The following is a 25,349-nucleotide window of genomic DNA, read 5'->3' as shown; positions in this document are numbered from 1 at the left end:
GACCATTCATTCACTCGCTAGTACTTATTGAGCGCTGACTCTGTGCAGAGCACTGGACTGAGCGCTTGGAAGGGACGGTGCAGCGACAGACAATATTCACTCGCTAGTACTTATTGAGCGCTGACTCTGTGCAGAGCACTGGACTGAGCGCTTGGAATGGACGGTGCAGCGACAGACCATTCATTCACTCGCTAGTACTTATTGAGCCCTTACTCTGTGCCGAGCACTGGACTGAGCGCTTGGAATGGACGGTGCAGCGACAGACCATTCATTCACTCGCTAGTACTTATTGAGCGCTGACTCTGTGCCGAGCACTGGACTGAGCGCTTGGAATGGACGGTGCAGCGACAGACCATTCATTCACTCGCTAGTACTTATTGAGCGCTGACTCTGTGCAGAGCACTGGACTGAGCGCTTGGAATGGACGGTGCAGCGACAGACCATTCATTCACTCGCTAGTACTTATTGAGCCCTTACTCTGTGCCGAGCACTGGACTGAGCGCTTGGAATGGACGGTGCAGCGTCAGACAATTCATTCATTCGCTAGTATTTATTGAGCGCTATGTGCAGAGCACTGGACTGAGCGCTTGGAAGGGACGGTGCAGCGACAGACCATTCATTCACTAGTATTTATTGAGCGCTGACTCTGTGCAGAGCACTGGACTGAGCGCTTGGAATGGACGGTGCAGCGACAGACCATTCATTCACTCGCTAGTACTTATTGAACGCTGACTCTGTGCCGAGCACTGGACTGAGCGCTTGGAATGGACGGTGCAGCGACAGACAATATTCACTCGCTAGTACTTATTGAGCGCTGACTCTGTGCAGAGCACTGGACTGAGCGCTTGGAAGGGACGGTGCAGCGACAGACCATTCATTCACTCGCTAGTACTTATTGAGCCCTTACTCTGTGCCGAGCACTGGACTGAGCGCTTGGAATGGACGGTGCAGCGTCAGTCAATTCATTCATTCGCTAGTATTTATTGAGCGCTATGTGCAGAGCACTGGACTGAGCGCTTGGAATGGACGGTTCAGCGACAGACCATTCATTCACTAGTATTTATTGAGCGCTGACTCTGTGCAGAGCACTGGACTGAGCGCTTGGAATGGACAGTTCGGCAACAGGGACCATCCCTGCTCAATGACGGGCTCACAATCTAATCGGGGGACAAAAACAAGACAATTTAATCAATATAAATTCATTCATTCATTCAATAGTATTTATTGAACGCTGACTATGTGCAGAGCACTGGACTGAGCGCTTGGAATGGACAATTAGGCAACAGAGAGAGATCATCCCTGCCCATTGCCGGGTTTACAGTCTAATCGGGGGAGACAGACGGAATAAAAAACAAGACAACTTAATCAATATAAATTCATTCATTCAGTAGCATTTATTGAGCGCTTACTATGTGCAGAGCACTGGACTGAGCGCTTGGAATGGACCTGCCCATTGACGGGCTCACAGTCTAAGCAGGGGAGACAGACGGACAAAAGCAATAGCAACACCAACGCTCTGAACCTGTCATCCCCCTCCTCAAACCCCTCCAGAGGTTGCCTATGACCCTTTTTATTTTCTTAATGAGGTGTTCATCCCCTCGTGGCTCAGTGGAAAGAGCCCGGGCTTGGGAGTCAGAGGTCATGGGTTCGAATTCCACCTCTGCCACTTGTCAGCTGGTTGACAGGAGACCCGGCACTTCACTTCTCTGGGCCTCAGTGACCTCATCTGTAAAATAGGGACTAAGACTGTGAGCCTCAGGTGGGACAACCTCATTACCCTGGCTCTACCCCAGCGCTTAGAACAGTGCTCTGCACATAGTAAGCGCTTAACAAATACCAACATTATTACTTATTGGTATTGTTTTTGACTGTCTTCCCCGATTAGACTGTGAGCCCATCATTGGACAGGGAGGATCTCTGTTGCCGAATTGTCCATTCTAAGCGCTTAGTCCAGTGCTCTGCACATAGTAAGCGCTCAATAAATACTATTGAATGAATGAAGTGTACGTGAGGGTGTTTCCCTTTCCTCTCTCGTTGGGCTGCTCAAGGAGCCGAGCTCCCGGCTCCACCTCTTCCCAGCTGGGTGGCCTTGGGCTGGTCACTTCTCTGGGCCTCAGTGGCCTCATCTGGAAAACGGGGATCATCATAATAATGACGGTATTTGTTAAACCTTTCTGACGTGCCGAGTGCTGCTCAAAGCACTGGGGTAAATGCAAGGGAATCCGATTGGCCCACGGAGGGGTCCCAGTCTCACGCCCCATTTTCCAGATGAGGGAACTGAGGCAAAGAGAAGTTAAGTGACTTGCCCAAGGTCACACAGCAGACAATAATAATAATGTTGGTATTTGTTAAGCGCTTACTATGTGCCAAGCACTGTTCTAAGCGCTGGGGCAAATGCAAGGGAATCAGATTGTCCCACGTGGGGCTCACAGTCTCAAGCCCCATTTTACAGATGAGGTCACTGAGGGACAGAGAAGTTAAGTGACTTGCCTAAAGTCACACAGCTGACAAGTGGTGGAGGTGGGATTAGAACCCACCACCTCTGACTCCCAAGCCCGTGCTCTTGCCACTAGGCCATGTTGCTCCCAATGAAGCCAGTGAGCCCTACATGGGACAACCTGATTACCTTGTATCTACCCCACCGCTCAGAACAGTGCTTGTCACCTAGTAAGCTCTAAACAAAGACCAACATTATAATTATTATTTCTGGGAGTGGGACAGGCGCCAGGAAATAGTAAGGCAGTCAAGTTCATGGGTTCTAATCCCTCCTCCGCCGCTTGCCAGCTGTGTGACTTTGGGCAAGTCACTTCACTTCTCTGTGCCTCGGTGACCTCATCTGGAAAATGGGGATTAAAAACTGTGAGCCCCACGTGGAACAATCTGATCACCCTGTATCCCCCCCCAGCGTTTAGAATAGTGCTTTGCACATAGTAAGCGCTTAATATATACCACCATTATTATTATTATTAAGTCGGGGAGGGCATGGGATAAAGACACCAAAGCAAACCTTTTCTCTGGAAAAACACACTCCTCTACGGCATCACAACTGTCCCCTCTGCAAAGGGATGGTCCAAGGATGGACCAGGAGAGAGCCTCACTGGCCCGCGGCCTTGCAAAAGGCAGGGCCTCAAGCTCCCTCTTAGCCTTTGAGGCTGCTTTATGTGATGATAATGGTATTTGTTAATAATAATAATAATAATGGCATTTGTTAAGCGCTTACTATGTGCAAAGCACTGTTCTAAGCACTTGGGGGCCTCCACCCCCTTGATGCCTGTTGGCTTGTTTTGATGTCTGTCTCCTCTCCCCCCCTTCTAGACTGTAAGCCCGGTGTGGGCAGGGATTGTCCCTCTTTGTTGCTGAATTGTACTTTTCAAGTGCCTAGTACAGTGCTCGGCACCCAGTAGAAGCTCAATAAATATGAGTGAATGAATGAATAATAATAATAATGCTATTTGTTAAGCGCTTACTATGTGCCGAGCACTGTTCTGAGGGTAGATACAAGGCAATCAGATTGTCCCACGTGGGGCTCACAGTCTTAATGAATAAATGAATGCCCCCCCCCCCCACACCTCAAGGGAGTCCATCACTCCCGTGGATGAGCTTTTTCTCTTTAAAATCCCAAAAATTTGCATTTGATAAAGTGCCCTGATTTATTTCTGCCCCCTGCCCCTCCTAGGGCAGGATTATTTTCCGGCCTTCTGAGAGAGCTGAGAGTGAGGGCCGGTTTTAAAAAAAATTTAAAGCAGCATGATTTTCCTCCCGTGCTATAAACCGACGGGATACAGAGTAGTTATAGGGAATCTAGGGGGCCGGCCTGCTGCTCCGATCCTCATTCCTGCCAGGGCCCAGAAAAATATGTCTGAAACCACGAGATGCGTATGCCCCATTGGCAGATTTTTTTCTCACGCCCCTGCCCCATTTTCAGTTATATTTGAGAGGAAGAATTTGAAAGTATGTTTGTGTTTTAGTTTTCTAAGATGCCGCTAAGCGATTTATAAAACCAATCAGTAGAGGAACAGGAAATGACAGTGTGATGGGAGATGGAAATAAGAGCGTGATGGGAGACAGTGGGCTTGTTTTAAAAAGGATCGGGCAAATAACAGTGATAAATAATGCAGTCGGGGGAGGTGGGGGAGGGGATTTGACAGTCTAGCTAACCCCACGCAGTTGGAATGGAGGTGATAAAAACCACGAGACGTGCCGGCAAATACTGTCACAAACGTCAAAGCGGCAGAGAAGAACCCTTACAAAGACCTCAGGAGGCTGCTCATTAACACGCCTCCTGGGCTTGGATCTCATTCCTCTTTTGAAGCTGATGAGACTGTCAGGGCCGCTGCAAAGATGATGATGGGACTTGTTAAGCGTTTGCTATGTGCGAAGCCCTGTTCTAAGCGCTGGAGAGCCCAGGGCTAGAGTCCCCTGCCCTGCCGGCCTTTGATGCTGCGGCCTGCTGTCCTGGGGTCTAAATGATAATAATGTTGGTATTTGTTAAGCGCTTACTATGTGCAGAGCACTGTTCTAAGCGCTGGGGGAGATACAGGGTAATCAGGTCATCCCACGTGAGGCTCACAGTTAATCCCCATTTTACAGATGAGGTAACTGAGGCACAGAGAAGTGAAGTAACTTGCCCGCAGTCACACAGCTGACAAGTGGCATGAGGGGGAAGGCTCCGGGACGGGAGGATCGTGGTCCTCAGGGGCCCCCTGACAGCATCCTTCTGGACATTCTTTTGCCAAATTGTGCATTCCAAGCGCTTAGTCCAGTGCTCTGCACATAGTAAGCGCTCATTAAGTACGACTGAATGAATGAATGAAACCCAGTTGGCAGGGTTTTGCCCTCTAGTGATCGATAACGGAAGTCACAAAGTAGGTAACCACCTCTTGGTGGATTTTTTTAAATAGTATTGGTTCATTCAGTCGTATTTATTGAGCGCTTACTGTGTGCAGAGCACTGGACTAAGTGCTTGGAAAGTAGTGAATGAATGAATGAGTGAGTGAATGAATGAATGAATGAATGAATGAATGAAACCCAGCTCAGTTGGCAGGGTTTTGCCCTCTAGTGGCCGATAATGGAAGTCACAAAATAGGTTACTACCTCTTGGGGGATTTTTTTTTAATCGTATTGGTTCATTCAATCGTATTTCTTGAGCGCTTACTGTGTGCAGAGCACTGAACAGCACTTGAGCGGTTGACAGCTTGGGTCCCTGTCCCACATGGGGCTCACAGCCTTAACTCCCATTTTACAGATGAGGTAACTGAAGCACAGAGCAGTGAAGTGACTTGCCCAAGGTCACCCAGCGGATAGTGGTGGAGCTGGGTCCTTCTGACTCCCAGGCCCATGCTCTATTAACTAGGCTACAATGCTTCTCTAATCTAGAAGAGAAGACAGAAACTAACAAATACAAATAAATAATCATTTTGACTGAGCACACAGTAAGTGTGCAAAGAACTGTATTAAGCACTTGGGAGAGTACAGTATAACGGAGTTGGGAGACAAGTTCCCTGCCCACAAAAAGCTTCCAAGTCTAGAGGGGGAGGCAGACATTAATATAAATAAATAAATACCGTGGCTCAGTGGAAAGAGCCTGGGCTTCGGAGGCAGAGGTCATGGGTTCGACTCCCGGCTCTGCCACTTGTCAGCTGTGTGACTGTGGGCAAGTCACTTCACTTCTCTGTGCCTCAGTTACCTCATCTGTAAAATGGGATTAACTGTGAGCCTCACATGGGACAACCTGATTACTCTGAATCTACCCCAGCGTTTAGAACAGTGCTCTGCATATAGTAAGCACTTAACAAATACCAACATTATTATTATTATTATTATTAAATACATTACAGATACGCTCTAAAGTGCTGTGGGGGTGAGGTTGGAGCAGGTAAAGGATACCAATTCAAGTGCAAGGATGACACAGAAGGGCATGGAAGAGGAAATGGGGGTCTAATCGGGGAAGGTCTCGTGGAGGAGATGGGATTTTTAATAAGCCTTTGAAGGTGGAGAGACTGATGGTTTGTTGGATGTGAAAGGGAGTTCAAGCCAGAGGCACCAAAAGGGGGAGGGGTCAGTGGCAAGATAGATGAAATCAAGGTACGGTGAGTAGGTTGGCATTAAAGGAGTAAAGATATGTGAGCTGGGTTGTAGTAGGATATCAGAGAGGTAGGATAGGAAGGGGCAAGGCGATTGTGTGCTTTAAAGCCAACTGTAAGTAGTTTCTGTTTGATGCGAAGGCCACCAGAGGTTTGTGTCATCTCTATCTGCATTTAAATGATCGTTTACTAAACGTATGGCAGTTGCTTCCCTTCCTTTCCTGGCTGTTCTGGACAGCAAAACAGTAGAGATAAAATGGCTGAGGATGGGGGTGGGTGCTGACCAATTAGCATTATGGGAGGGGGACTTTTTAGCACCTGGAATTGGCCGCCCCCTCCCAACAACATGCCCAAGAACTCCCTCTGGCAGTGGGCCCTGAGCGAAGGCCAATTTTCCCCATTGCATAAAGTGGACCAGGGCCCAGGCTCATAACTAACTGTAAACTCCTAGGCAGCAGAGACTCTATCTGTTTAAATCTATTTAAACAGGGTCCTGGCAGTATTACACGCAAATGACTGCTTAATAAGTACTATTTGATGATGGTGAAATAAATATTTATCCAGGGTGACAGGACTTAATATTTGTGGTTCTGGTCTGTAAGGGTGTATGAGTAGGGCATGGAAGGAGTGAGGAAATCGTCATTTAATTCCCTCTCAGAGAGTCTCTGCCTTACTGGTTTCTTTCCCCTTTTTAACTAATCGTCCTCTAAACAGTTCAAGATTTTATTTGAGTGCATGTAGCTTGCTGAATTGATTAATTGATTGATATTACTTTTCAAGCAGGTGTCTTAGGAATTGAATTTTCTCGATCACTAGGCAGCGTGGCCTAGCGCTAGGCCTGGAAGTCAGAGGGCCTGGGTTCTAATTTGCCAGCTGGGTGACTGTGGACAGGTCGCATAACCTCTCTGGGCCTTAGTTTTCTCCTCTTTAAAATGGGGTTTCAATACCTGTTCTCCCTCCTGTTAAGGCTGAACCCCATGTGGGACAGGGACTTTATCCTCCCTAGTGATCTTGTACTTGGATATATGCCCTTTATTCACCCCTCCCTCAGCCTCACAGCACTTTATGTACTTATCCGTAAATGTATTTATTTTTACTAATGTCTGTCTTCCCCTCTGGACTGTGAGCTCATTTGGGGCAGGGAATGTGTCTACAGACTGTTATATTGTACTCTCCCAAGTGCTTAGTACAGAGCTCTGCATGCAGTAAGTGTGCAATAAATTTGATTGATTGATTAATTGATTGATCTACCCCAGTGCTCAGTACAGTGCTTGGCACATAGTAAATGCTTAACAAAATCCACAATTAGTATTATAATTATCCTTACTATTGTTATCTTAACCCAAAGCTGATCAAAGGAACCCCCATACACCTCCTATTTAGGAGTCCTAGAATAAACCCCGAAGGGATTTAAGGAGCATGGAGTTGAGGGTCAAGACTTCTGCCTTGTGGATTCTCAGAAGTTCCCTGGCTGCTCTTGGTGCCTAGGCAAGAAACATGTCCATCAACTCTGTTCTATTGTACTCTCCCAGTGCTTAGAACAGTACTCTGCACACAGTAGGTGCTCAGTGAATATCACTGATTGTTTGATTTAATCGGGTTGGACCCAGGCCCCAATCCCACATGGGGCTCACAGTGTGAGTAGGAGGCAGAACAGGCATTGAATCCCCATTTTACAGATGAGGAAACTGAGGCACAGAGAAGTGGTGACAAACCCATTGTCACACGTGGGGGAGCTGGGGTTGGAACCTGAGTCCTCTGATTCCCAGGCCCATGCTCTTTCCATTAGGCCACACTGCTTTGATTTGGGGGAATGAATTATCTCCACAGGAACCATAACTTGTTTATTCAAACTGATCCCTCGTTACCTGTCTCTGAACAAATGCCTTGAAAAAAATCATGGGAGGTTGATTATTTAAGCCCCTCTGAGATATTTAATGATACAAACAAGGTGAAAAATGTGTCTGTACTTGTTATATTGTACTCTCCCAAGTGCTTAGTACAGTGCTTTGCACACAGTCAGTGCTCAATAAATACGATGAAATGAATGAAAAGTTAAGACGTCAGATGCAAATTCTGGCAAATAAAAGAGGAAACTGTTGCTCTTTAAGAAACAAAAGCACATTCAGGTGCATTCATTGCCTTGTGCCTTTTTGCCTTACTTGGACCTGAGTTTCTTGGCAGTACCAACAGTAATAACTGCCATCTTTTGAAATGTTTAGCGGTTACAAACGATCAATAGAATTCCTGAGAAAAGGCAGCAAGGAGGGAGATGACTGGGGGAGTACAGGAAGGAGAGAAGTAAGAGGCATGGAGGTTGCTTTTTATTCATCAAGTTAACTTTCTCTTCTTCCCCCTTCCCCTCCCCACACCACTTTAGTATGCCTCCTGGCTAAAAACCATTTGACTTTATTTTCTTCATTTGAAAATTCCACCCTTCCCCAAACCCGAATTTAGGATTGAAGCGGCCACTGGTAAAGGTGAGTCAGAGTCCCAAGAGTAACTCAGGTTAATGTCCTAAATGGATTTCTTCACTTAAGAGACTTGAAACTCGGAATAGTGTTATTTTCTGTTGCTTAAAAGGCTGCTCTTGGATTTGCACCCTTTATTCACCCCTTCTTGAGCCCTATAGCATTTATGAACATATGAGTGATTTTTTAAATTTATATTCACATCTGTCTCTTCCTCTAGACTCTAAGCTTGTTCTGGACAGGGAATGTGTCTACCAGCTCTGTTATATTATTATTCATAATAATGTTCTATAGTATCCTATAATCATTGTATTCCATTCTCCCAGTAAACCCTCATTGATTGATGGCCTACTTTCACTGGAGCCTTTTGCTCTGAGCTTGTTAGATGTTCAGAGAACCACAGTTCAACTTTGATGTCTGGTTACAGAACTACTGGCTGGTATTTTCTTTTTTTTTTTTTTACATAGCTGATGTTTGAGTTTGGTGGCACTGGTGCCTTCCTGGAGTTTTGCTAGCTTTACCTTCCCATGATGTTGCTTATCCATAAATAATTAATATATAAAAATACCATCAGCTTTCCATGTTCTGCAAATGAAATGTGGAATCTCATGGCCCCTTCTGGAAGTTGGATGCTATTTTTAGCCCCAGTTTAGAGATGTGGGGAAAATGGGGGCAGAGAATGAAGACAGGTTGTGACCTGAACCACAGGACATAGGAAGCTCAGACCGGAGACTGATCCATGAAGCTTAGGGATGACTTGTGCTGATTCTTCATCCTAATTGTATAATTCTGACCTAGAGCAACTTCTGAAATGTAGAGCCAAGGGAATTAATCTGTTTACCTTACGGTTTCTACATGACTATCTAAGGGAGGCTTTTTACTGGTTACCTTTAAAGGGGAACAAAGCCTGGCTTTGAAATAGCACCTTATACTTACATAGAACCTAAAAGTGCATTAACACAGAATCTTATTTCAGTCAATCAATCGTAATTACTGAGCACCTACTGTGTGCAGAGTCCTGTACGGAGAGCTTGAGAGAAGACAATAGAATTAGTAGATACTATCTCTGCCCTCAAATTTGCAGTCTAGTAGGGGAAACAGACACTAAAATAAATTGAAGACATAATGGAGTATATAAGCTAGGTACGTAAGTGCTATGGGTGGTTGGGAGTACTTTTGTGCTGCGGTAGGGCAGATGGGGAAAAATTAAGTGGGAAAGTTGGAAGTGAAGTGGGGAATTTAATTTATTCTTATGTCTGTATTCCCCTCCGGGCTATAAGCTCCCTGAGGAGAGGGATCCTATCTACTTACTCTGTTGTATAGTATTCTCCCAAGCACTTATTCAGAGCTCTGCATGCAATAAGCACTCAATAAACGCTTTTGACTGATTGATTGGAAGGCCTCTCGGAAGAGACCCAGAGGAGATCGTGAATTTGGAAGGACTTTGAAGGTGGAGATAGCTGTGGTCTATTTGGGCAGGTCGGGGGACAAGAGAGTAAAGAGAGAGGTAGTGGATGGGGTGCTTAAAGTCAGTAGCCTGGAATTTACAGTTTATTTTTAAAACATTCTTCGGAGGAAGGGAAGGATATTATCATCCCATTTTTTCAGAGACATTAAGTGACTTGCTCAGAGTCACACAGCCCAAGACAGAGCTTGTGATTAAAACTCAGGACTTCTCACGAGCCTACTGCTTTTCTTTTTTAACTACATCGCACTGCTGTTCTCCGTTGGCTAGAGGTGCTTGCCTAGTAATTTCAGTGCTTTGGGTGAGATTGTATTATTGTACCCTGTTTGGGGTGTTTTACCTGCAACTTTATGCCCCCTTTCAATCCTCTCCACCCTTCCACACATTTACACACAACAACCCCTCACCCTCCTCAGCACTTTTTCCCAACCCTTCAACAAGCTGAGCAACTTTCTAAGATAGAAAAGGGGACAACTTCAAGAAGGTAGGAGGTGAATCACACAGAAACATCAGTCGAAACTGATTTGTAAACTAGCCCAGGGTATTAACTCTTACCTGAACATCTCTTTTCAAACATGCTGAAAATTTAACATTCCACCCTGAATTAAACAATTCCTTGTTCATAAGGCCTAGTTTCTGTTCAAGTCAGGTCTGTACTAGGCTGGAGTTGTAGAATTGAGTTCTTCTCCAAACATCCTGTTTAAGTGCACTCACTGTTAATGTTCTCTGAACATTTTTTCCAAGTGCTAATTGACACCTCACAAATATATCCTTTTTCTGCTGAGTCAAAAAATAAATTATCAGAGGTGTCAGGGTAGGAAGCAGTGTGGCCTAGTGGAAATAACCCAGGCCCGGGAATCGGAGGCCTTAGATTCTAATCCGGGCTCCATCACTTACCTGCTGTGTTTCCTTGGGCAAATCACTTCACTTCTCTGTTCCCCCATTTGCAAAATGGGGATTCAATGCTTGTTGTCCCTCCTACTTAGACTGTGGGCCCCATGTGGAACCTGCTTGACAAATATCATAAGTACACCCTTTAGTTAGTTACCCATGGCAAATGCCCTGCTTGCCAAAGCCTTGGGCCTCGCAGACCAATTATAGAAAATAAACAAGAACAGTCCAAGCTTGAAAGATTTTCTATAACTGATTGACTGATCAGTAGAGAATTTATAAGTAATTCCATGAACAAAAAATGAGAGAGTTGGTAGGTCAGTATAGGGAGGAGCGGATTTCATATAGGTTAGTAGAGGCAGAAACAGCTTGGCCTAGTGAATACCTCAAGGTCCTGGGAGCCAGAACATCCTGGGTTCTAATTCTGCCTCTGCCCCTTGTCTCCTGTGTGACACTTCACTTCTCTGTGTCTCAGTTCCCTCATCTGTAAAATGGGGATTAAGACCGTGAGCTCCATGTGGGACAGGGACTGTGTCCAACCCGATTTGCTTATATCCACCCCAGTGCTTAGAAGAGTGCTTGGCAAATAGTAAGTGCTTAACAAATAGCAGAATTATTATTATTATTACTTATGTATAACAGATTTAGACCAGGGCCCAGGGCAGCAAATTCTAAGTGTTTGTGCCACCACCTATCTCCTTCCTCAAATTGCCACAGTGAAATAGAACTACAACCCCCAGCAACACTGGTGGGCACTGCCTAGGCAGTCGAGAATAAAGTGTATGTTCCTGCTGGGAACTGGGTTGCTGGGAACTGTAGTTTCTAGTTAGCGCATTATTCCAGGGACTGATGGAAGTTGAAGAGAAGAAGTGAGTCATTGGTGGCATGGGGGTGGAAAATTCTGAAATCCACCCCTGGTTACTGGGTACACTTACTGTAAACCATTTCATTTATAAAATGGAGTTGCAGAGAGGCTCAAAACACTGCCTTTCCAGGCCCTTGTAGAAATAGGTAGTGTAATAGTTAATCCATCTTCTTGGGGAAAGGAAGCATAAGGATGTGGGTTGTTGAAAGGAAAAAATGTGTTTTATTTTTAAACCAGTAGCCATCTAGTTTCAAACTGTTGGAGGTGTCCATGGACAGTTAAATTTATGAAGTTAACAAGTCTAAGGAAATAATCGACTTGCTCATTAAAGCTAGGTAAAGTTCAGATCAACCACCTGTTGCCTCAGGAGGCTATTAGCCATAATTTGAATAAGAAATAATTTTAGCAACTACTTTTAAATGAGATGGAGGAGACATTAAGGAAAGGAAACTTCAAGGAATGGGGTATAGTGATTAAAATTCACCAGGTGCTTTTGTCAGTTACAGTGGCTAGGAGTAAGGAGTAGGGGAGACACAAATTTATAACTCACAAATTCAAAACTGCCCGCAAATGAGCTATTTTGCCAACAGTACCCAAGTCTGGCCTTCTAGTTCCTCAATTAAACGGAAACAATTTCCTTTCCAACACAAATATTGAAGGTGGTTTAATGTAACCAAAAGCTTTTAATGGTCAGATATCATTGACTTTATGGAATTCCCTCAGATAGAGCTTCTGGAAAAAAAAAGTCATATATTATGAAAGTTAAGCGACGTCTAGAAAACGCCTATAACATATTATTTTATCAATAAAATGATGATTTGATGACATGATGCAACAATGCATTTTATTTGGTGACCAATTAAATGTAATGGCAAAATAAATGGAGTGTAAATATTACTTTGCCCTAAACCAAATTAAATTCCTTTGAAATGAGAATAGAGATATTTGATAGCAAGTGCAAGGGACTTAGTTGGTATCTGTTGTTTGTGGGTTTAATGGTGGTTTTGAGAGGGAGCCGCACATTTTCAAAACTGACATTTCTTGTCTTGTTTTTACAAGGTTTGCGGATTGTATACAACTGCAGCAGCATCACCTGACAGAGAACACTAGAGGTAGGGAAGCAGTCTCTGATTTGTGTTTTGGATTATAATTATCTGTATAAAGAGTGCAACTCTGGAATTTTTGTTGTATTTCTTGGTAAAGCTAAAGAGTCACCCTAATACCACTTGAGAAACATGTCTGAACAATATGCTTAACTTAACTTTCATGTCCCCAGATGAATTATCCAGCGTTGTGGGTTGTTCCATGGCATTTTCTTTCTTTATTATTTTTTGACACTCACCATTGGAAGACTTGTCTTCTTCCTAACTGTCTCTCCTGCAGTGACATCCATCCAGATTCCATTTTCCCCAAGGACCATCTCCCCGTCATCAGTCAGCTGAGCCCAGTTTCTCTCTCCAAGTTTTCTTCATCATCATTAATGGTATTTATTGAGCACTTATGTGCAGAGTACTCTACCAAGCACTTGGGCGAATGCAGAAAATAGAGTTGGGAGAGACCTGTTTATCTGCACAAATTCTCTCCTTTAAGAGTATAGATAACTGACTATAGAGAGTGAACTGTATTTTTTTATCTGGGCCTTAAACCTTAGTAAGTACGGCTTAATAAATGATATCTACATACTGCACTAAATTCAGTAGATCCTCCAAACATCTTCAACTACCACACATTCTGCACAAGCTCATGAATAGAAGTTTAAAGTTAGGGAACTGAATGGCATATAAATAATCACTGTACTAGGCACTTGGGAGAGTACAATATTACAGAGTTGGTACATATGTTCCCTGCCCATAATTTCATTACAGTCTAGAGGACAAGTTTACAGCCCAGAGGACATTCTAGACTATAATGTCTAGAGGACATTTCCAGGTTCAGTGGTTCACTGCCATATCAATGCCAATCAGAATATATTATCTCCACCATTTATCTGCATTTATGCATCTAAAATTTTATTTTGTTCATACAGCTCATTGGGTAAATAATGTTTTTAACTTTTAAAAAAAATTCTAAATTTCTGAATTTTTGGACCAGGGTTCACCATTTTCTCATTCAGTCAAATTTATTGAGCACTTACTGTATGCAGAGCACTGTACTTAAGCGTTTGAAAAGTACAATTTGGCAACAAATACAGTCCCTACCCACCAATGGGCTCACTGCCTTGACGTGTCCATTTAAGTATCATTTTTAAACCCGGGCTCCACACCCATCTTCAGCCCAAACCCACCTTGCTGTGCTCATCCCATGATTTAAAAATTTATCATCTGGAGGAGAGATGCCTAGAGGCAGATAAGTTAGAAAGACAAGTGTGGCCTAGTGGAAAGAGCACCAGCCTGAGAGTCAGAAGAAGCTGGGTTCTGATTCCAGCTCCTCCAGTTGTCTGTTTTGTGACCTTGTGCAAGTCATTCATCTTCTCTGTGCCTGAGTTACCTCATCTGTAAAATGGAGATTAAGACTGTGAACATCAGACATGGACTTTGTCCAACCTAATTAGGTTGTACCCTCCCCAATGCTTAGTACAATGCTTGACATATAGTAAGTGCTTAACAAATACCATAAAAAAATATGTGGAGGATGAGGAGAGAATGAGTAGGTGGGAGGGACATACCAGAGTTCTAGGGAGATGATGGTGGGAGCAGGCAAAAGCAAATATTTCATTCCAGTCATCCTTCAACCAAGAAAGGGAGTTTGGTTTGGCAAGGCCTAAGGGGGCTCAGCTGATAGGACCCTTCCAGGAAGGGGGAGTTAAAAGGGAGGATAGATAGTGCCGGGAAAATTTCAGCTCCGGTTGTAGACCAGAGCTGAGAAATTTAATTCAGCTCAGAGGCATTTTTTGGCTGAACAAATAGCGAAGAGTACCATCCATTCCTGCAGTCCAGAGATAGATGAATATGTTTTCCACTCAATTTAGAACAAAGGCATAAAAAGGATTCATTCTCACCCCATCAGCAAGATGTCCAACCTTAAGGAGACAAGGAATTAAATGTTATGGAACTATCCTCTTACTAACTTTATCGAGGACCACCTTGTTTGGTAAAAGAAAGATGTTCCATTTATGTGCCTTGTGCTTGTAACACAAAACTCAGAGGAATTACTCTCCCCGTCGGTTCCCCACCCTCTAGTCTTCCCACCATGCAATCCCTAGGATGCAACATTTTATGGAGAAGCATCCCATTTCCAAAGCCATCAAATTCCAGTTTCAAATGTTCCTGGAATATTTTCTCTTTTCCGCTTTTTCTCCTTTATACAGTTCTACATTTTACACTCAGTTGAGAAAATTCTGGTAGCAGAGTCATGCCAGTTGGGTGTTGTCCACAGAGCCTAAATTTAGGTGGGACAGTCTGAGCTCTTGGAATAATCCCTCTCAAATTGATGTCACTCACTCCAAAGTCACCCCGTATCCTTACAGAAGGAAAAACCCATGGAGAACTATTTCAATTGATCGATTATATGTATTGAGGGCTTACTGTGTGCAGAGCACTCTCCTAAACATTTGGAAAAGTACAGAATAACAGAGTTGGTAGTTATATTCCCTATTCTCAGCGAGTTCACAGTCTAGAGGGAATAATACTACTACTAATAATAACTGCGGTATTTGTTAAACGCTTACTATGTGCCAGGCACTATACTAAGCCCTGGAGTAGATGCAAGGTAATTGGGTTAGGTGCAGTCCCTGTCCCACATTGGGCTCGCTGTCTAAATTCCCATTTTACACATGAGGTTTGAGGGACAGGGGAGTAAAGTGACTTGCCCAAGGGCACATGGCAGACGTAGCGGAATCAGAATTAGAACCCAGGTTCTTCTGACTCCCAGGCCCATGGTCTAATTTTTTTTATAGTACATTCCTCTTTATGCCCTCCAAACTCATCATCTGCTTGAAGCAATGAGTCAATACCATCACTAACACTTGAGAGAGTGTTGGAATTTGTGAGTTGGCAATCCAGAAGTCAAGAAGCAGCATGGTGTTGTGGATAGAGCAGTGGCCTGGGAGTCAGAAGGTTCTAATTCTGGCTCTGCCACTTGTCTGCTGTGTGACCTTGAGCAAGTCATTTCACTTCTCTGTGCCTCCATTACTTCATCTGTAAAATGGGGATTGAGACTCTGAGTCCCATGTGGGACCGGGGCTGTGCCCAACCCATTTTGCTTGTACCCACCCCAGCACTTAGTACAATGCCTGACAAAAGGTGAGCATTTAACCAATATTAGTATTAATAATAATAATAACAAGCTTTAGGGAGTCATGAGAGGCCTATGTCAGGATCCCAATATACCAGTTGAAGGTGGCCCCTCCTTCTGTGTGTTGGGGGTTTTTGTTGTTGTTGTCATTTCTCCTTCACATTTCAGCAACTCAGTGAAAGTTGTAAGAGGAGAGTTGAATTGGAGCTGTGGTGTCCCACAGGTCTCCAGCCATTCTGAATGGCAGAGCGTACAAAGCCAGGACTTGGATGACTGCTTAGCCACGTGAGTGGCCAAGCACACTGGAGTAGGCCTGGCAGCCCAACTCCACAACATGACTGACAAATGCTTAATTTGCATGTGAGTTTTCTAGTGAGCCAGGGCCAGATGGTTGTGTATTAAATTGCCATTCATTGTCAATGCTGCCCCGAAAGCGGGAGAAGAATATCTGTCCTGATGGAAACTGGAGGGGTAAAAGAAAAGGCCATTCTTCAGAGCTGGCAGATCCGAAGTGAATACATTCTGGGAACATTTGTTTAAAATAAAAATTAAGAGACCCCACGTGGCTAAGGCGCATTGTGAAAATACAAAAGGTGAATGCTCAGCCAAACTGAGTATGTCAACAAATGGGAACACAAAACTAATTTGGACTTCCGGGGAGATTGTAAAAAATTTTCCTAAGGGATCAGACCCCAAGGGTCTGGGCAGAAAGCTCCACAAGGGAGAACAAAGCCTGAAACAAGGCTAACCAATTTGGAAAGTTTTGCGGGAGCCATGTTGAATTAAGAGTGCCTCCAGGGACTTGGGATAAAGACTTCCTCCCAGCAAAAGAACAAACAACACCTACATAGGGGTGCAAAACCAAACTGAAGAGGAGCCCTGGGCCCTTTGACCCCCATCCCCTTCCAGATTGCTTTTGGAGAAGCATTCTCAGATTATTATTTCCAAATCAAATTTGGGAAATTGACTTTCACAGGGGAATCTGCTAATAAAAGTCTTCCCCGAAAGTGTTGTTTCTGTTCCTGTAGAACCATCAAGTTACAGAGACGAAGGGTTTATACGTGGGAAGACTTGAAGTTATTGAACCAACTCTTCAGGGCACAGAAGTAAATGGGCTGAGTCCTTGGGAAAGAGGAGGTGGAGGGATGGAATAGGAAATCTTTATTCTAGTTTCAAGTTTCTCGGCCTCTTCCCAGCTTCCTTAAGTCTTTTATTTTTAATAATTCAAGTCTTCCTTCAGTTATCATTCTGCAGACACAAATGTCTCAGCAGAGAATACAGAAGGGACCAGAGTGCAGTGTGGCCCAGTGTCTAGAGGACAGGCCTACGGGTCAAAAGGACCTGGGTTCTAATCCCGGATCTGCCACAAATCTGCTGTGTGACTTTGGACAAATAACTTAATTTCTCTGGGCTTCAGTTACCTCATCTGTGAAAATGGGGATTAAGACTATGAGCCCATGTGGTGCAGTGACTGTGTCCAACCTGATTATCTTGTATTTACTCCACTGCTTAGTACAGTGGCTGGCACATAGAAAGTGCTTAATAAATACTATCAGGAAGAAGAAACAAAGGCTTTGCACCACCTTAGTATTTGCTATTACTCGTCTTGGGAGCCCTTGGCACTGACAACACTAGTCCCCTTTGCCAGTTCTTAAACTTTGTCATTGATTTGTTACATCATCTTGCATAAGTTTCTTTTCTTTTCCTCTCTTTATTAGTAGTTTTGGGTAGTGCTATTCTAATGGGACCTGGTGGAAAGAATCTGGAGCTGGGGGTTAGAAGTCACTCAGTCGCTCCGTAAAATAGTTTTACTGATGCCCACCCCCAGTTCTTATAGTAATGTAGAGAAATCAAGTTGGATAATAGATATGAGAACACTGTGAGTTCTTAGGAGAAAAATATTATAGAAAGCCAAGAGAATATTATTGTTGGTTAGGTGTTATGCTCTGATTCTGCTGCCATATCCACCATTTCCTTTCTCCACTTTTTCTCACCATGCCTCATGGCACTTAACCTTTCAATATCTAGATATCCTTTTTATTTTTTCCTCTTTTTCATACCAATCCAAATCTTTCTACCTGGTCTTTAAGTGTATGTATTGGCTTCCTCTGGGTGCTTCTTATGAACAGAGAACATTATTCCACTATTCTGTACTCCTCCTCGTATAGTCCTCCTCGTCTTCCTCCTCCTTCTCCTTATCTTCCTCTCCTACTTCTTCTGCTCTTCTTCCTCCTCCTCTTCCTCCTTCTCTTATTCCCTTTGCTCCTCCTCGTCTTTTTTCCACTTCTTTCTCCTCCTTTCCCTCCTCCTCTTCCTCCTCATTCATCTCCTCCTCCTCCTGCTCCTCTTCTCCTCCTCCTCTTCTGGGTCTTTTTCCTTCTGGCATAGTTGCATACTAGTTTTTTTTCTTCCCTATTCTACTGATGGTTTTTACTATTTGGTTGTTTTTCTTCAATTATTTACCAAGCTATCCCTTATTTTATCATGTCTTACTTTGTTTATATAGTAATAATAATTGTGATATTAGCTAAGTGCTTACTATATGATGATCACTGTACTAATTACAGGGGTAGAAATCTTTAATTATTCCAATTACTTTCCCAAGATACCTCATTTCTGAAGCTATTTTGCTTATGTTTGAGTATCAATTAACCAAACAATAGTATTTATTGATCACCTACTCTGTGCAGAGCAACATACTAAATTCTTGGGGGAATACAATGTTATTAGTAGTCATTCTTGTCCTCATGAAATGCACAAATTAACAGGGAAGACAGCAGCTTAAATACAGAGGATATGATAGGGGAAAATAATGGAATATAAAAAATAAGTACATAAGAGTTATGGAAGTTGTGAATACTTAAGTGCTTAAGTGGTGTGGAAGGCTGAAATGGTCATTGGGGTATATACACTGGGAAGATTAAAAATTAATCAAGGAAAGAGGAGACGGTGAAAATAGGATTTCACAATTGATCAAGTTCTGCTCTCCCTCTTCCTGCGAGGTTGGTGACTGCTGGCATTCAAAAAATACTGAATTATCATTGTCTAACTTTATCTTTCATGGAAACCCATTGACATTTTGAAAGAAGTGAATCCTTGCTTTTTTACTTTCTCATTTTTCAGAAAATGGCCCTGAGTTCAGATAGCACAGCTTCACTTGCTTTTTGGTTTCTCTTTAGCACCTACTGATCAATCTGTCCACCTCCACCAAAGAGTTGTTCAGAGGCTTTTCATGTTCCTTCCATTTTTTCACCCATACAGGTCAAATGCATTGACTCCACTTCTTTTTTTTAGTTTGTTTTGGCTTTTGGCCTTTACTGACATCTGTTTCTATGCGGATTTACGAGGAGAAATTACGCATCCTCGAATTTCTTCATTCTGATACAAGTTGTCAGTATCACAGTGTTGGTACCCCAGATAGCAGTGAGATTAGATTATACATTCCGTTAGTCTTCAAAGGCCGGCATCTCATCTTTTACTTATAGATGGTTGTCGAGTTTCTAGTACAGTGCTCTGGGTCCAGGAGATGCTCAATAAATACTGTTGGAATTGATGTATATAGTTGACACTAAGCATCCATAACTTTGAGGACTACAGAACTGGGGCTAGGAATTCCATTTTTTAGATTTTTTACTTATGTATTCTCTTCAATCAATCAGTGGTATTTGCTGAGCGCTTACTTTTAGAGAACACTTTACTGAGTGCTTGGGAGACTGTAATAAAGCAGAATTAGCAGACTCACTACCTGACCACAACAAGCTTACAGTCTTAGATCACATCTTCACTGTTGATCAGAGACTAGAGAGTATAGCAATAACTTAGCAATAACCATGCCAAGTTTTTTTAGAAATATGAAAAAGGCTGGACATAGGAAGAGGAAATAGAGGGAGGAAGTATTTTGAGATAGAGATGATTAAAATGTAAAAGAAATGATCCTTTTTTCCCCCTCAATTTTCCTTTCAGATCACATACACTTCAGTCCCTCTAGGCTGTAAGATCATTCTGGGAAGGAAACGTGACCACTAATTATGTTGTATCATACTCTCCCAAGCACTTAGTACAGTGCTCTAAACACAGTAAGCGCTCAGTAAATACCCTTGATTGACTGATTCCTCCCCTGACCTCTCCTCTAATTCACTGATTTCAGAATTAGCAATCTAAAGTGGTTCCTTTCCACTTATTACAGAGAAGCATGGCCAGCAAATCAGAACAAGAAAGCCAAGCCAAAGAGCTGACGCTTCCTGAACTTGGGAAGGCCAAGAATGTGGCTTTCAGTGGGGAGAAACCCCAGGAGACAATGAGGAAAGACTTTCCATGGAAGGAAATCTTCACGGAGAAAGTAGAGGAGAGATCGCTGGCATTGCAGCAGAAAGAAGTGCAAAAGAGGAACCTGCAGAAGACAAGAGAAGAAAAGATGAAAAAGAAAGTTCCCATAGATGCCTTGACCAAGGAGTGGTTCAATGATGAAAATGTGACACTTGATACTCGGGCATATCTTCTTGACAAACTGTTACCCACATTAGTCCCCGGAGTGGAAAAATTGCTAATGGAAGTGGAAAAAAGGAAGGTGCTAGAAACTGATAAAATTCCACCCAGATTCAACTCAGTGAATTTCCTAGGAGAATATTTAATGAGACACAATCCTGAATTTCACAAGGTTTCTGAGGTGTCTGGCTATCAGAGGGGGATGAAAGAAGCCATGGAGGAGATGAAAACACAAGTGCCAGACACTCCACTTAACAAGTAAGTTTTTATAGCTTTGTAATTAACCTTTTGCTTCCCTACCCCGAATAGCCAGAAAGGGAGAGGTTAAGTCAGCCATGCAGTTTGAACTAGCCTACAAACCCAGGGCCCAAAAGCTCCCAACAACTCCCCAGCCTGAATAAGTCTCATTCTTCTACAGGAAGCCATGGAATTGACCTAGTTTTCTTTAGGCCTTCCAGACCTGCTCACAGTAAGTACTCAATGAATACCAATGATAGATTTATTGATTGAACTTTACAGATCCTTTGAAGAGGTCTGCTGTAATCACAAAACTAACCTGGATGGTTAATGGCCACCTGTTTGGCGAGATGCCGGGCAGCAGATGGGTCCTCCTGGCCTGGAGGATGCCATCCTGGCATTGGCTGTCAGGACTTGCATCAGCCTATTTTAGAAGAAATAGCTCTATGACCCTGGGAAGCCAGGGAGGGACTGCAGACTACTTCCAGGTGAATAATTATTTCTGCCAGTCCGAAGTTCTGTTTAAATTCGATCGAAGGCTGCAGCATGCATGTAGCATCGTTCCTTTTCTTTGAATAATCTCAACACAAATGATATGTGTTAGCCATCTCTCCTCACAAGATCCCTGTGAAGTGGAAGGCATTATAGTAGAAATAGAGAAATCAAGGCAGTTGGCCCTTCCAGCCGAGAAAAGGAGTAGGGATTGGCACATATTGCCAGTGAGTGCCATCTACTGCCACCCCACTGACTTAGTTACCCTTTTGAGGCACCGAGTGGGAAGAGGCAGGGAATAACTGCAGGGCAGCTCTGCTCCTCACAGTTCCCCCCACCCCACCCCGACCCCTTCCAGGGCCCCATCTTTTCCCAAATCCCTGTTGTGTTGGCCCTCTCCTCTTCTGCAGGATGAATATAACCTGTCAATCGTACCTCAAATGCCCCTTGGGGCAAGCTCCTCTCCAGAGACAAGGGGTGGGCGTACTCCCCATGGCTCTCTGCTGATGAACAGACTGGGAGATTGATTTGCAACAAGTTTATTTGTTTTAATTTTTCAGTCAGTGACCAAATCAAGGGAGCTTTAGTGATGAGTGCCAGCAGCATGCAGGGAGCCGTGTCATCAAATTTAATAAATAACTTCCAGGACATTTTCTCTCGCCATCTGGTCTTGCAAAGTAATGAGTTAGATTTGTTCTTGGGTCCATTGGCATAAATAACACCTTCAATTTAGGAACTAGTTTCAGGAATTTAAATCAATATGTTGACAAACATGGCCCACCTAAGTGCTAAAATATAGCCTATAAGGAGACCTATTGCTCATAAGAATATAATTTAGTGGCAGCATGTCAATCTCAGATGCAAGTCTGGGGGCAATAGAGAAGCAGTGTGGCCTAATGGAAAGAGCATGAGGTGGGGAGTCAGAAGGACCCGGGTTCTAATCCTAGTTCTGCCACTTATCTGCTGTGTGACCTCGGGCAAGTCGCTTCACTTCTCTGTGCCTCAGTTATCTCATCTGTAAAATGGGGATTATGACTGTGAGCCCCCTTTGGGACAGTGACTGTGTCTAACCTTATTAGCTTGTATCTACCCCAGTGCTTAGTACAGTACCTGGCACATAGTAAGCGCTTAATACATACTGTAAAAAAAAATAAAATAAACGCTGTGCCCTAAAATGAACTCCAGGTATCTTCAATTTCAAATGCATTGTCTTAAGAGTAGCAATTATCACATTAGGATTCTGCTCTGGATCCCCTGTTAAGCAATGGCAGGGTCACTGAAGTGCTTCAAAAAGACCATGCCAATGGAGAGCCTTTAGATTCTGGGTCTCCCCTCAGCCACCGAGGGCTCAGGTTTTCCATTTAGGACATCTTTTTCTTCTAGAAGTCGATAGAAAGAGTTAGAGTCACCAGGGAATGCTTTTCCCAGCAAGGGTTGGCAAGATCAGGCCCTCATCATTCCATGGCAAAGTTCCAAAATTTCCAAAGCCACAGATGGCCATGTCAGGCAATTTGTAATGCATTCGGGAACCAGGAGGATGTTCACAGCAGTGCTTTTTGGCTGCCAGGGCCCAGGCACTTGAAGCCCAGCTCACAGGTCACCGGCTATTTTAGTAGGACAGTAATGAGGCATTCAGATGTTATCAATCAGTCAATAAATAAATCATATTTATTGAGTGCTTAATGGGTGCAGAGCACTGTACTAAGCACTTGGGAGAGTATAACATAACAGAGTTGGTAGACATATTCCCTGCCCATATAAGCTCTCACTTTAACGGCGGAGACAGACATTAATATAAACAAATTATGGATATATACAGAATGGTGTGGGGCTGAAGGGGCAGTGAATAAAAGGAGCAAATCAGGGTGACCCAGAAGGGAGTGGGAATAGAGGAAATGAGGGCTTAGTCAAGGAAGGCTTCTTGGAGAAGATGTGCCTTCAACAAGGCTTTGAAGATGGAAAGAATAATTGTCTGTTGGATATGAAGGGCATTCCAGGCCAGAGGCAGGACGTGGGCGAGAGGTTGGCGGCGGGTTAGATGAGATCGAGTTACAGTGAGTAGGTTGGCATTAGAGGAATAAAGTGTGCAGGCCGGGTTGTAATAGGAGAGCAGCTAGGTAGAGTAGGAGGGGGCAAGGTGATTGAGTGCTTTAAAGCCCATCTGAAAATCCAGTCATTTGAGTTTCCCCCTTAGCTACTGTGGAGTCCCTAGGTACCAGGATAATCCAGATTAGTTTGGATCTGAGGAAAAATATTTGGGTTTAAATGAAGGAATGAGTTTAGGTTCTGACTGATTTTTTACCTCATCGTTCTTATCATTGTATTCATCACATTCATAATTATCTGTTGTTTGCCAGACACTGTGCGTGCCTGGTAGGAAATGGCCCACTGGGAGTTTTCAGTCTAAAATGGGAGTCAGGACAGAAAAATCAATTAATATGTGTAACTCTAGTAATTACAGGGAATGGATTGAGGATTTGCATGTATCCCAATTTAGGTCTCCCTCTCTCCCTCTCATTCTCTCTTCTCTCTCTCTCTCTCTCCTTGCCCTCTCTTGTGTTTTCACTCTCTCTCCCCTTTTCTATCTCTGCCTTTTGTCTACGAGTTTCTTCGGCAGTACCTCCAGGACTTTCTGGCAGTACTTTCAGGAGTTCTTTGACAGCAGCTTTCGGTGTGTCCCTGGGGCTCTCTTGCTACTGTCTTTGGGTCCAGCTCTGGCTGAACCTCTTTGCTACATCTCTTTTTTGTTAGTTTTTTTTCCCTATCTCCCCTTTGACTTCCAGACTCAAAATGAAAAATAGGTAGTGTGCAACAGACAGAAAACACACCACCTTTTGTATTTGGAACCATTTCCATGGCAATAGTCAATGACTCTAGGAAGACAAATAGCAACCCAGTTTGTACATTTCTTAGAAGTTGGTCTATAGGCTTCCAGCAGATGGGGAATCCTGCGAGTATGTGGGGCTCAGAGCTCAGAGGAGCCAGAGGTGGTCAGGGAGGTCTGATGCAAGTCTGGCAATTATCCGTGGTCCTGATTTTGGCCTCAGATCTGCCTAGATGGAGCCAAAGGCTTACAGAATTGGAGCCCTTCTTAACTTGTCCCCTACCCTGCTTTGACAATTATCCCCCAGGGGGCTGTGATGTCAGGATAGTATCCTTGGTTGAAACCTGGAAATGCTCATTGGATGGCAGCTGTGTTTGGCTCTGGAGAGAGACAGGGGCCCTAAGACTGTAACTGTTCCAGAGTTCCTTCACACCCACAGGCAAACATTTGGGGTGCTTCCTTGGATGCCTGCATGCTTCCTTCCTTCATTAGGCTAAATGATTGCAGAAGGGGGCTTGATGTTGGACTCTCTCAGCTCATTATCAAACCTTAGTGTGCAGTTAAGGAAACACTGTTCCTCCACTCACTCTGAATCCTGGAAGATGTTGTCCTTATAGTGAAAATGCCCCCCCACCACCCAAAATGCTTCTTTTTAATTTTTTCTGTTGTTGCTTTTTGGTTTGGTTTTGCTGGGTGGATGGTATTTCTTAAGTACTTACTATGTGCCAGGTACTGTACTAAGGGCTGGAGTAGATACAAGGGACTCACAGTCTTAATTCCTATTTTACTTATGAGGTAACTGAGGCACAGAGAAATGAAGTGCCTTGCTCAAGGAACAGCAGACAAATGGTGGAGCCAGGATTAGAATCCAGATCCTTCTGACTCTTTAAGCTCAATTCAAAGCAGGTTATAGCAGAGAGAGACGCTGCACTTCAGCTTGGGTCATGAGGTTTTCCCCCTGTGACTAGGGTTGATCAGCCCTGAAGAATGACACATAAAGGAATATATAACACATGAGAAGGTTAAATAGGAAGAAAGGTGGCAAGGTAGTCTTTAAAAGAGTTCCCGCCTTTCTTGTACGATATACAATAAGCTAAGTGAGCTCTCCTGGCTGCATTTTAAGCTTCAGTAAGTTAGGACCCAGGTCACCCCTACCTGGGTAATAATAATGATGGCATTTATTAAGCACTTACTTTGTGTTAAGCACTGGGGTAGATACAAGCTAATCAGGTTGGACACAGTCCCTGTCCCACCTGTGCTCACAGTCTCAATCCCCATTTTACAGATGAGGGAACTGAAGAGA

The 25,349-nt window shown here is 43.7% G+C and overlaps 1 protein-coding gene across 3 annotated transcripts in view; it reads left to right on the top strand.

The window, feature by feature from the left end:
* The first annotated feature begins 8,301 nt into the window (after positions 1-8,301).
* The window catches only part of EFCAB5 (EF-hand calcium binding domain 5), a 74,769-nt gene continuing 57,721 nt past the window's right edge, over positions 8,302-25,349 (top strand). For 2 of the 3 annotated variants that reach the window (XM_007672562.3, XM_007672560.3), the window contains exons 1-3: positions 8,391-8,563; positions 12,835-12,887; positions 20,195-20,751. In XM_007672562.3, the coding sequence (XP_007670752.2) occupies positions 20,201-20,751 (551 nt within the window). In that variant the 5' untranslated portion in view covers positions 8,391-8,563; positions 12,835-12,887; positions 20,195-20,200. The other variant, XM_007672561.4, reaches the window with a different exon arrangement.

The sequence above is a fragment of the Ornithorhynchus anatinus genome, chromosome 17 (genome assembly GCF_004115215.2).
Source record: "Ornithorhynchus anatinus isolate Pmale09 chromosome 17, mOrnAna1.pri.v4, whole genome shotgun sequence".
Taxonomy (NCBI): Eukaryota; Metazoa; Chordata; class Mammalia; order Monotremata; family Ornithorhynchidae; genus Ornithorhynchus; species Ornithorhynchus anatinus.
Note: the sequence above shows the minus strand (reverse complement) of the source record. Positions and strands in the feature narration are given on the sequence as shown.